This window comes from Syngnathus floridae, chromosome 13 (genome assembly GCF_059516105.1).
Source record: "Syngnathus floridae isolate MCC-2025c chromosome 13, RoL_Sflo_1.0, whole genome shotgun sequence".
In the NCBI taxonomy this organism is placed as follows: Eukaryota; Metazoa; Chordata; class Actinopteri; order Syngnathiformes; family Syngnathidae; genus Syngnathus; species Syngnathus floridae.
The window spans coordinates 9092926-9105098 of record NC_142425.1 but is presented as its reverse complement, the minus strand read 5'-3'; the positions used below and the strand labels follow the sequence as shown (position 1 = coordinate 9105098).

Genomic DNA, 12173 nt, shown 5'->3' with positions numbered 1-12173 from the left:
CAATATTTTATTTTTGAGAAGAATACGGGAGATCTTTAACCTATTGATCTCAAATATTTATTCAGTAAATAATAAAACTTACGTGTAATAAGCCCTTAATTTCCGTCCATTTAGTCTCACTGCGGTCGCCATGGCAACACGTACGAACGAGCCCCCGTGTACGGTGAATGGAGCAAAATGAGGAAGCGAGAAGAAACTCTACATATTATGAGCCTCAGGGTGTTCAAATGAGTGACATAAATTCTTGTATAACGAACAGAGACACTCGCTGAACTCCAACGTCGAGTCGGTAAGTTTTAAACCAGATTTGTCACGTCGACGTGATGGCGGAAGTCTAAATTTTGAGTGTGTTGAACTTCGTTTCAAGTCGTAATTAAGTTGTAGTTTGTTTTTGGTGCCTTTTATTTCTTTAAAGGGGAAATCCCACTGCTAGTGTACCACTACTTTCACTACTAGTGTACTGCCTACTTTGACTATTCACTACGCGTTTGTTTTCAGTGATTTTTTTTAACCTTTTTCACAAAAGACGGGAATAATGGAGGAGTGTAACAGTTTCGCAAAATTGCCCAAAGATGTGCTCGACAAACTGGCCAAGATGTTGGACAACTCCACATGCGGATGGAGGCAACTAAGCCAAGTTGTGTCTGAAGACCCAAAACTCCGTTACAGGTGGGCCTTGAACGCACCATCGACAGTCGTGTTGAACGTACGAAATTACGAAAGAATGAGCAAAAGTCTTTCATGAAATATAAAATATATATTGTTGAGGAATTGTATTGTTGGTCGTATTCTGACTAGATGGTTTGGTATAGCTGCTGAGGGTAAAATTAAACTTTTTGAACAAAAGTAATGATACCTACTGGCCATTACTGGTACTACAGAAAGTGAAAGTGGAAACTGGTGTATTTCAATGAATAAGATAGGTAGAATTTTTTCGAAACGTAATTGAAGTCTTGCATATTCAAGATTTGCATATTCACCTTTTTGTAATATTTTTGTGATGTTTTTTTTTTCTTTTACTTGTTTTTTCCCTTGGGATTTACACACTCCATCTTTTTTATTTTTCTGGTAAACATATACAGTACAAATCCAGGTTATATTTTTCAGAAAGACAGGAGCTAAGATTTGAACTCAGAACTTCAGAACTGAGATACTGTACTAACCACTTCTTCTGTTGCCTAGTTCATTTATTCAAATTCATTTTTTATTGGGAAATTATAGGACAGCGAATCAAAAGACGCAAATGTGCGTAGTTGAATTCATCATGAACCTTTTGGGAGTTTACAGTATATCTACTAACACTGAATTCCCCCTGTGCAGTGAAAGGGATGTGACCAACTGCTCGCTCCAGGTTCTAAGTGCGACAGGAAGCCCAGGGCGCAGCTTCTTAGCTCTACTGGTCGACCGATCCTGCTCTCTGCTCTTTCTGCTCCAGTGTCTGAAGAAGATTGACCACCAGGAGGCCGTGCAGCTGCTCACCACTGCGGGTAGGCTTCTACCGGGCTAAATGTCCACCGAAAGACATAGTTATTATTATTAAAGAGCATTGACTCAAATGAGTTTTTGCTCTTTATGTAAAACAGCAACAGAGCAGATCCAGATCACGGTCCATCCCAACTCCCAGCAGGCCACATTGGGCAGCAGAGTTGTGTTGACCTGCCGAGCCTGTGGGCCTCCTGGATTAGTTTACCAATGGTTTAAAGGGAAAGAAGAGGTGAGCATTGTTATTAGCAGTGACTGGATGTTGAGGTCAGATTAGATTATTCTATAATTGTCTCTATTAGATTTCGGAAGCCAGCGGACGCACACCCGAGCTCGTTCTGTGTCCTTTGGGCCCCGAGCACAAGGGTAGCTACATCTGTAGGGTCAACCATGGAGACACTTGCGTCTTCTCCCAGTGGGCTCGGGTGCGCTTGCTCCGTTCCGTACCTGGCTTGAGTCCAGGTATGACCCTCCAAGTGAACAGTATGATTTTCACACTAGCCCCGCCACTTTACAAAACTTCATGAACCTTTTCAAATGTTGTCAATCCAGGCTGCAGCAGCGGCATGTTTTCAGGCTCATCCACTGCCGTGCGTATCATCTCCCAGCCTCAGTCCCAAATGGCATCTGAAGGTGACACGCTGCTCCTGAACTGCAGTGCCGTGGCCAACCCCCCTGCCCAGTACCAGTGGTACCACAACTCAACTCCGATGCCACAAAACAAGATACGTTTACTCAAAGTAAGTCGCCCTCATCTCATATTTTGCAAAACAGGGTAAAACTTCCAAAGGTGATCAGCTACAAGTTCCGTTTCTGACTTTCTAGATCCCGTGCGTGACCACAGCACATAGAGGGCAGTACAGATGCAAAGTGTTCAATTTGTTTCACGAAATGTGGAGTGACCCTGCTACTGTCACCATAGGTGAGACATAATCTATTATTTTTTTAATACACACTGCATGACTTATATCTGTATATAATATCACGTTTTCCTTTCATATCCAGGGCCAACTTCCATCACCGATCCCTCCTGTGTAGCAGTTGACCGTGGCTTAGGTATTCCTTAAAAAAAAATACCTAGTCATGTAAAGTGGAACTACACAATAGAGATGTGTTCGCTACTTCGTTACTTATTAGTTCTTGTTTTTCAGTGTGAACACTAGAAAAAGACAAAGCACTGGACAAGCAAGATTAAGTGGTTAGAAAATGTGCCTTGCCTCAGTTCTGAGGCTTGGTTTTGAAGTTCGGCATTCATGTCCATCCACATTCCATAAACATGGAAGTTCATTAGTTTAAGTCTCTGTATGATCCATAGGTGAATGGTACGCGTCCTGTGATTGGTTGGCAACCAGTGTGGACCGCACCTCAACTGGAAAAGGCTCCAACTTAATGAGGATGTGTGCTGTAGAAAAAAGGATGTTTGAATAAATGGTGCTTTTAGATAAACAAGAACCAAGTCATAAAATGCACCAACCCTAACCCAGACAACATGCTGATTTAATTTATTTCCCCCCTCTTTTTTATGTTTATAGAACCCGAGGAAGTCGACGGTCCAATCGTCTGTGAAGAAGTACGTTCGCAGATGACAAATCCGCCGCCATCATCCAACCAGTTTTTTGGTAATGAGAATTTTCTCTTTTTGACACATTCACCGCCAGACCAGTTCAAATGGATCATCCGTCAATGGCAGTGAATGAGGATTATTTTTTTTTAGCAGCTTCAGTTGAAACCACTTGACATTCAGTCAATTGAAAGGAAGTTTATCTTTATATACTTATGACTTGACTCTTTCTCTCCCCAGCCACAGACAAGGTGGCTCTCCTCATCGGCAATCTGAACTACCGCCACCGCTCTCAGCTGTGCGCCCCCATGGCGGACGTCCACGAGTTGAGCAACCTCCTCAGGCAAATGGACTTCAAAGTGGTCTCTCTGCTCGACCTCAATTGGCAGGAGATGCACAGCGCCGTCACCGAGTTCTTGCTACTCCTCGGAAAAGGAGTTTACGGTGAGCTTCAAAATTTGTTCTAGGTCAAAAAGTCAAAACGAAGTTTCCTGGAAAAACAAATGCTGCATATTTGTCCTCCTTGCACAGGCTTGCTCTACTTTGCCGGTCACGGTTATGAAAACTACGGCAACAGTTTCATGGTGCCCATCGACGCGCCACCATCATTCACATCTGAGCACTGCATTTGCGTGCAGAACATACTAACCAGGATGCAGGAGAAGGAGACAGGACTCAACGTGTTCCTGCTGGACATGTGCCGAAAAAGGTTTCACATTAGATCTTATGTCACGTCCCCCTTTGTGCTTGAATTCTTTTCATTCTTTTAGAAATCCCAACGATGAAGTCATAGTCCAACCTGGACTGTTGAAGGTGACGGCAAATGTAGTGTTTGGATATGCCACGTAAGTTAAAGCACAATAGTCTGTATTCATGTGAAGACCAATTCATGGCTACATTGTTGAATTCAGGTGTGTCGATGCGGAGGCTTACGAAGTGAGGAAAGAAGATGTATCCAATGGCATCTTCATAAGTTTCCTCAAGAGGCGGATTTGCCAGGATGAGAAGGTCACGGTCATGCTGGACAGGGTGGCAGAAGGTTCTTTTTTTTTTTTTAAGTAAAAACTACAAACCATTTGAAGACGCCTGACAGATAAAATGGAACTGTACTGACATCTAGTGGCAATTTGTTGACATTACTGATATGTAACTTATTCCAGACCATACCTTTGTTGTTCCTTAATCCGTATAAATTATAGCTCTTCTGGCTTCCATGATAACCCACCCTCTCTGTCTAACCAGACATGGGTCGTTTTGAAATCACACGAGGGAGGCAGGCTCTGGAGCTCCGCAGTAATCTGTCCGAACGGCGTTCCCTCACAGACCCTATTCAGATGTTGTCGAACTGCTCTACGGCCAACTCAGCTCGCAACTTACAGTGGGCTGTTGCTCATGGTACTTAAGGTCAAACCATTCAATATAATCTTACCACAGAAAACTTGATTTGATGTTTCATTTTGTTTTTACAGTTCTACCAAAGAGCCTTTTTATCCATTTTGATTGTGGTGTGAAGGTCCAACTTGGGTTTGTATGAAAACAAATGATGTCAGTTCCTCTTCTTGAAATAATAATGACATAATATGATGTGTAGATTTGCCGCTGAATTCTCCAACATCATGGTCGTCTACACACGTATACTGGAGAAGCCCAAGGAGATTGCTTCGTGCTCGGCTCAACTTATTGACTTCCCTGAGGTGCTGATTTTATTTTTAATGTGATGTAAGAATTTTTTTCTGAAATTCTGAGCACGATTCAAACCCTGAACCGCCGACTATGAGGCAGACATGCTTAACACTAGATCACTGCTTTGTGATTTTGTCTATTATTTGATTTAACACAGTTGATGTAGTCATTTTTATGACGATTTGCATATTGGTAACTCTGTCCTCTAATTGCAGGATGTGGATATTGATTTAAAGAGGAGCAATCAGGAAACTCCGGTCAAAGCCGACAGTTTCTTATTAATCAAAGAACAACTCGCTTCATCCGAGCTGCCCGAACTATACACTCGCATTTGCAGCCTGCAGAGACTCAAGGTCAACTTTTTTCTTTATGATTAACTCAAATTTCCTCAGTGATGCTTTTATTCGATTAAGGCCTGTTATGTTTTGCAGAAGGAGCTCACGTTCACCGTCTGCCTCCGTTACATTTACGTCAACCTGGAGGAAGAAGTAGAGGAAAGGAAAGCGATTACAGTCGGCAAACCGCTGGTTTCCAAACTGAACCTCCACCAACCACGAGCGAGCTCGGCCTCGTCATCCCTCAGCCTGGACTCGTGCACTATCTCTGAGGTCTCCTCCTTCTCTGAGGACTTTGCTCCATTAGCGTCCAACGCATGGTCACTATTCGCAAATGCTAACCCTGATGAATGTAGGGACAACCCGAATTATTATTCCAACTAAGCCTTAGCAAATCCTCGCTTATAAATTAGAGGAAGAAAATGTGACATTTGTAAAAATAAAAATGTTATCTGTGCTTTATATGTACAAGTTCTCGGTCACCACTGATTTTGTTTCAATATACTGGTACGAGGTAACCTTCAAGTTACGTCATGACCTTTGACCTTTGGCATGACAATCACATACATGTAAGTGCCATATTTTTTATCTTATTAAAACGGTTTACATTTTTAAATATATGTAAATAAAAGGTATTGTCATACAAATACACGATGTAAATAAAAGTGTTCATTATCGTATGTATAAGTAATTTGACGATAGTATTCCCTTGTTTTCCGCACTGGATTTTCAACGCGCATGCGCCGTTACGACACGCATACAGGGAAAACCTGTCAGGGGGGGACTCCATTTTGAGGTCGAATTGCACGCTGCCACCGTGCAGAAACAGCGCGTTTTGCTACATTAACAACTGCAAAAAGTGGGTTATTCTACGGCTCAAAGCGATGGCTGACCCATCGACCGAGAATGACGTTCCGGAAGGTGCTGAAGTTCGCAAATTGTCGGATCTGCGAGTTATTGATTTGAAGGCCGAGCTGAAGAAACGAAACCTTGACGTCACCGGCAACAAGAGCGCGCTGTCGGAGCGCCTAAAAAAGGTCTAACTTTGATTTTTAATCAACACAAGAGCCATGATGGCGAGAAGCCTACAAATATGTTAATACTACACAACGTGATATCATTGCAACCTGCGCGAGTGCTTGAATAACGTCACGTGACGAAGTTATGCTAGCCAACAAGCTAATGGTCGCCATCGTGCTAACGAGGCTAAAGCTATTAGTTTGTTTTAGTAGGGCCCTCGAGTTTAGTCTTTGTGATGTTAATGTTTTAGTTTCATTTTTTAAAATCCACATGCACTCACGCAGGCTATCGAGGAGGAGGGCGGAAACCCGGACGCAATTGTTCTTTTTGTGGAGTCGGCGCCGAAGAAAGCCACACCGAGACGGGCTGCAAGAGGTGCTGCATACTGAATAACTTTATATATGTGTGCTTGTGGAGCAGACGTGAGCACTAAAAGTACTACAACCTCACCCATAAACGTTTTACGAGATGGAAGTGGCCTCCAAACCTAGAAAACAGTTGAACTATGATGTTCTAAGTGCCAGCCTGAGAGCAGTTTGACATAAATTTCAATTGACGGCAGGGGGCGATAAAATGTCAAAATGGCTGCACTTTGACTTGGATGAAAATGTGGATAAATCTGCTTAATTCTTGTTCAAAAGCATTATTTATCAGAATACCGATTTCAGAATTCTCTCATATCTGATTCTTAATCTCACATTTATTTTTTGTCCTCAGATGTAATACAGGGGACCGATGAATACCAAGATGACAATTTTGAAGATGAATCCCGTGATGGTCATGTATGTTTGTTTTTTCCTCTTCTACGAGTCGATATCAGAAAGTGATGTTTGACATTTTGAAATTGTGCAGGTGTATTTATGGTGCCCTTTTCCTCAGTATGAACACGAGAGCTTCCATGACATGGATATCCTTGACATGAATGTGCTGGATGAGGCTGACAATGACAACGGATTGCCAGAATCCGTGGACGATCTGGGGAATTTAATTGGCGGCCGGGAAGAGGCGGCCCTGGATGATGATGACGACGATGTCACCATCGACTCTGAAGATGAAGCAAGACAGGTGGGAAACACAGCTACGGAAATTAGGTGTTCTGATCATCTGGATTTGGGCCCATTGATTTATGATAATGTTTTTGTCAGTTGGAAGACTCTGGAGGGTTGGATGATGAAGATATGTTGTGCTCTTCACTTTACGTGGTAAGTTTTTGCCGCTTTATTGCAGTGACTGCACATACTATTATTGATTTTTCCACCTATCCATTTTGAATGAATCCCATATTTTACAAACACAATTTAAAATAGAGCACACGGTTTGTGTTTCAGACTGCCGATGCTGAGGAGCTATTAGCAGAAACAGGTAATGTATAGAAATGGTCAGGAAATGGGTCTTTCATTACGCTTAGTTTGAAACGCCAACACAACCTTGAATTGCAACGTGAAACAGCGAGAGAAAGAAAGGGAGACTGGAAGCCCAAAAGGGATTGCTGTCTTTGTGTTGAAATTTGGTAAACAACAGTTGTTAACCTACCTGGTTACCATTTTGGGTCCATTTTGAGTGTTACCGCGTTGACGCACGTCGACAGCAATCGCACTGAACGCGAGTCAGGGTGAGCCGTTGCAGGCTGCCTGCGGTGCTCCAGCCGGCCGCTCGAAGATCCATCAAAGCCACGGGGCATCTTTGGTAGAATCAAGGATATGAATCTGTTGGACTTGAAGTTTTGCTCCGAGGACACTTTGAAGCCAAGCCAAAGGACTGTTACAAGCACAGCCACGATTGCACCTCTCTTCCACCATGGACTCAGCTTGGCCGATTCTCGACCTGCGAGGCAAAAGAATTAGTACGCCCTTCCTCCTCCCCCCCCGCCCCTCTACATGCTTGGTTATCTTACTACCTTTTGGGCCCCCTTCCAGTCTCTCGGTAGGGTCGACTTCAGGTCATGACGTTCCTAATCCAGGCCTTGCCACTCCTCCGTAACCATTGCTGTGTTTCAGAAGTGATTAAACTGTGTGCCATTCTATTCCTGTTAAACCTGTAGAACATGACAAAGTAGCCGGGTCTTGTTTATCTGAGCCGCTTATCGAAGACCGCCACCCGAGCCGTGAGACGATCACCGATCAAGAACAGGCTGCCACCGCCGGCGGGGAAGACAATGTGTTGACCGACACGGGAGCCAAAGCCGACGAGGAAAACGACCGGGATGCTCTTGAGGCAGACGCCACCGAGGCCGGGGAAGCGGGGAAGCCCCCCGAAGAGACATTGGACAGTGAAAATGCCTTGGAAGCCGTTAGTGTCAGCAAAGAGAACGATGGGGGTGAAACTGTTGGTTCAGAATTGGGTTCTAAGAAGGGGGGTGAGGATGAGAAGACAGAAGAGAATGCGACTGCGGATTCCGCCTCGGCAGTGAAAGAGTCGTCCTCTGTTGAGGGCGAAGATCAGAACAAGAGGTTTGTTGCTTTCTGTCTACTCGAAACCAAAATGGCTAGCTCTCTTGCATTGGCTCTTTTGCGCTAGTAAGAATTGGATGCTCTTTTCAAGGCGGTAACACAATTCAATGCACTTTTACACATCATTTTCCAATGAGTAACACTGGGGTTGTCGGGTGGGCCTCCCCCGTTTACTCACTTTTAAACGCCCACAACGGCTTGAGCGTCGGCACTTTTTGTCTCAAGACGCACAAGCTTGTCCAAGTAGTGTCCTCACTTGTCGTCGTTTGGATTTGTCTCTAGCTCTGAAGACAAAGATGGCGGGGATGAGGCCAAAGATGAAAAGAGTGAGTTGATCATGAAGGTTCCTCACACTGGTGATTGTTTGCTGATATAATTTTTTTTGGGTTGAGTTTAGCTACTGCGAGTCCTACAGGCAGCAGAAACCTGTGGGTCAGCGGGCTTGCTTCCACTACCAGGGCGACAGACCTGAAGACGCTTTTCAGCAAACATGGCAAGGTCAGTAGAATCAGTAGATGAAGTATCAATATTTGGTGCGATAATGTCGGGGTGTGTCATGCTCTGCTAGGGTGTCGCTCCTTATCCAGCTTCTTTGACATTCAGGTTGTCGGTGCCAAAGTGGTGACCAACGCTAAGAGTCCCGGAGCCCGCTGCTACGGCTTCGTCACCATGTCCTCCACGGAAGAGGCTGCCAATTGCGTCAGCCACCTGCATCGAACCGAACTCCACGGCAAGATGATCTCTGTCGAGCGGGTGAGTGCGAAATTCTCAGATTGAGGAATCTGATCACCTTTCAATCCCTTTAATCCTGTCTTAAAATATTGCAGGCTAAAAATGAGCCGGCGGGCAAGAAGCCAGCCGACAAAAATGACGCCAAGAAGCCCGGCGATGAGCGGAGACACTCCACCGAGTCCAAGTAAGCTTGACTGCTTTTTTGGACTCCCAATGATAAACACATTGATATAATGATGGCTAACTAAAGTTTCATATCCTACAGATCTGGAAAAGACGAGGGAGAAGGAAAGGATGGCAAAGGTGAGCGAAGGCCACCAAATCTCCCCACCAGCCCCTCAGTTTTATCGTGCTACATTATTTTAAGGAATGTGTCCTGGGTCTTTGTTTAAACAGGGGACGAGAGGACCGTAGTCATGGACAAGTCCAAGGGGGAGCCGGTCATCAGTGTTAAAGCCAAAAGCAAAGAGCGAGTAAGTGTCTGTGATGAAAGGAAGGAAAAATGGACTCCACTCCTAAATGCCCTCTTCATCCCTGTCAGACCTCCAAAAGTCAGGACCGCAAGTCGTCCAGTAAGGAGAGGAAGGACATCCTGTCGTTCGACCAGATCAAAGAGCAACGCGAGCGAGAGAGGCAGAGGCAGCGTGAGCGGGATATGCGAGAGGTGGAAAGACGCAAATACAAGTAAGGGGCCACCCGGGGAGGAACGTAGAAGACAAGTCGACTCGGCGGCCGACAGCAATGCATCTGCGAACTCTCTGCAGCGATCGCGGTCCTCCGGACGGCCGCTCGGAGCGTGAGCGGATCCGCATCTTCCGTGAGAAAGAGGAGCGGCAACATCTGATGAAGAAGAGACACTGGCTCGAGGTCAGGTCACAATAGTTAGGCTACTTTGTGAAAAGGGGTTAATTCAAATGTCAAGTTTCTGGTGGGATTTTTTTTTACTGCTATCATGAAATAAAAACCCTTTTCACATTTGCTCATCACCCAGTTGGAGAGGGAACGTCTGGATGCAGATCGTATGGAACGGCAGTTCCTGGAGCGGGAAAGGATGCGAATCGAGTTCGAGAGGCGTCGGGAGCAGGAGCGCATCATGAGGGAGCGCGAGGAGATCCGCAGGCAGCAGGAACAGCTACGCTTCGAGCAGGATCGCCGCCCCGTCAAGAGGCCTTACGACATGGACGGCAGGTTAAGGCCGTTTGATTACGGGGACTGCCTTTTCCCGCTCACACGTCCACCACACCTGACCAAATTGTCGCTCTCAGGAAAGACGACTGGCCCGACAAGCGCATGCACATGGACGACCGATACCGCTCGGACTTTGGACGGCAGGATCGTTATCAAGACTTTGATCACAGGGATCGAGGGCGGTACCAGGACGACATGAGGGGCGGCAGCCGTGGCATGGGCGGTGACAGAGATGGTCCGGTAAGAAAAGAAACCAGAAAGCCAAACAATTTCATAAAAAATATTTTTTTCCCTTCATAATTTTTCTGCGTGGCACCTAATTGTCAACTCATTGCCTTTGCAGCATTTCAACGACAGACACGGCCGCGACAACTGGGGCGGCGGAAGCTACGACAAACGCATGAACAGGTGAGGGTACACGCCAGCTGCCATCTTTTCAAGTAACTCCTGACTAAACATTAGAGCCTGGTCAAATTTGACAGAAGCATGCTCAAAAATGATGTTTAATGGTGCAATCAAACAATAACTGGACTCAAATCTCAGCACAAAATCTTCAGTGGGTCTATTGGAAAGTTTAACATGGCGAGCAATTGACATAGCATGGCATTGATTTTAAAGCGTGCATTAAAATCAACAAAAGCATTGATTCTTCCAGTAAAAAGAACGAGGTCTGTTTGTTTTGTCCATCCAGTTCAACCTCCCTTGGGAGAGGTAACAAAGTGTCAGCGTAGTTTTCTAAAATTCAGGTTTGTTGCAGGGATGGAGGCCGAGACTGGGACTCGGGTCGGAAGATGGATGGCGACCGCCCGTGGCAAGGTACAAATGCTTTGATGCCAAATTGCATGTGTTCAAAATTAATATTTGTGAGTCCTCCCCCAAACCAACCCAAATCGTGCACCTTGTATGTGTTTTTACTCAATAATGTGCATTTATGTCATGATGCATATTCAGGTCGGGATGGGATCCCTGGCCCGAGCCATATGCGTGGAGGCATGGGAGGGTAAGTTACTTTGACTTGTCGTCTTACTTTAGTTTACTCGCAAGTTATTAATGTTTTTTTTTTTGTGTGTGCCATCAGTCGCGGAGGCTACATGAGTTCGTCCCAGTCTCTCTCGGGGGCGCTCAACCGACAAAACCAAACCATGCAAGGCGGCGTGCAGGGCGGAGCCTTCAATCGACGCTTCTGAATTTTCAAACGTCATAACAATACTGCGATTTATTTAGTTAAAACAAAAAAGTCCACAAGGGAAGGAATTGACTATTTTGTACTTTTTCTTTTTATCTGGATTTCTTTCCTTTCCGCAACGCTCTCGGTTCCGTGTCATAGTGCTCACTTGAGTGTCTTGTTGTTGTAAATTGAAATGTTTTATAGACCCATGGTTGGTGGACCTAACCCTCACCCGCATTTCATAATCAGCTCACACTTTTGTGTTGCTGCAAAGCAATTTTTGTTTTTTAAATGGCCTGTCAGAGAACATTTTCTCACTGAAGTTGCATACTAATCGTAAGAACTCTTCTAAGTTTTTTTTATCATTTGCATCCCAGCTAAAAATGTTTACAGTCGTTCTTGATTGTTTGTGACTGGTAATAAATGAAGAGTGTTTGTAATTGAAACCTACTGGTATTTTTTTTGTGTGCTTATTTTCCTTTTTGGCTCATTACATTAGTGCCACTGAGTCAAGTTGTCAGTTAAACCAGATTTAAGTTCTCAAGGATTATGGC

The 12173-nt window shown here is 44.8% G+C and overlaps 2 protein-coding genes across 5 annotated transcripts; both read left to right on the top strand.

The window, feature by feature from the left end:
* Positions 1-113: 113 nt before the first annotated feature.
* Positions 114-5752, top strand: malt2 (MALT paracaspase 2). 3 transcript variants are annotated; one of them, XM_088393718.1, is made up of 18 exons: positions 114-289; positions 573-669; positions 1321-1487; positions 1584-1714; positions 1785-1944; positions 2035-2222; positions 2308-2404; positions 2488-2538; positions 3015-3101; positions 3284-3487; positions 3575-3752; positions 3814-3888; positions 3955-4082; positions 4286-4438; positions 4513-4567; positions 4635-4737; positions 4942-5079; positions 5158-5752. In XM_088393718.1, exons 2-18 carry the CDS (start codon positions 596-598, stop codon positions 5443-5445), a joined length of 2277 nt encoding a protein of 758 aa, XP_088249844.1. In that variant the 5' UTR covers positions 114-289; positions 573-595; the 3' UTR covers positions 5446-5752. The 3 variants fall into 3 exon arrangements, with proteins under 3 accessions (XP_088249844.1, XP_088249842.1, XP_088249841.1); XM_088393716.1 differs by having other exon boundaries at positions 527-669; XM_088393715.1 differs by having other exon boundaries at positions 499-669.
* Positions 5753-5804: 52 nt separating this feature from the next.
* Positions 5805-12065, top strand: safb (scaffold attachment factor B). Of its 2 annotated transcripts, none has more exons than XM_088393714.1 (21): positions 5805-6098; positions 6366-6456; positions 6799-6863; positions 6961-7146; positions 7227-7283; positions 7410-7443; positions 8123-8531; positions 8814-8857; positions 8929-9029; positions 9135-9284; positions 9359-9447; positions 9529-9566; positions 9660-9736; positions 9805-9947; positions 10028-10130; positions 10255-10451; positions 10529-10691; positions 10795-10859; positions 11209-11267; positions 11403-11451; positions 11530-12065. In XM_088393714.1, exons 1-21 carry the CDS (start codon positions 5946-5948, stop codon positions 11636-11638), a joined length of 2382 nt encoding a protein of 793 aa, XP_088249840.1. In that variant the 5' UTR covers positions 5805-5945; the 3' UTR covers positions 11639-12065. The 2 variants fall into 2 exon arrangements, with proteins under 2 accessions (XP_088249840.1, XP_088249839.1); XM_088393713.1 differs by having other exon boundaries at positions 6934-7146.
* The last annotated feature ends 108 nt before the right edge of the window (positions 12066-12173 follow it).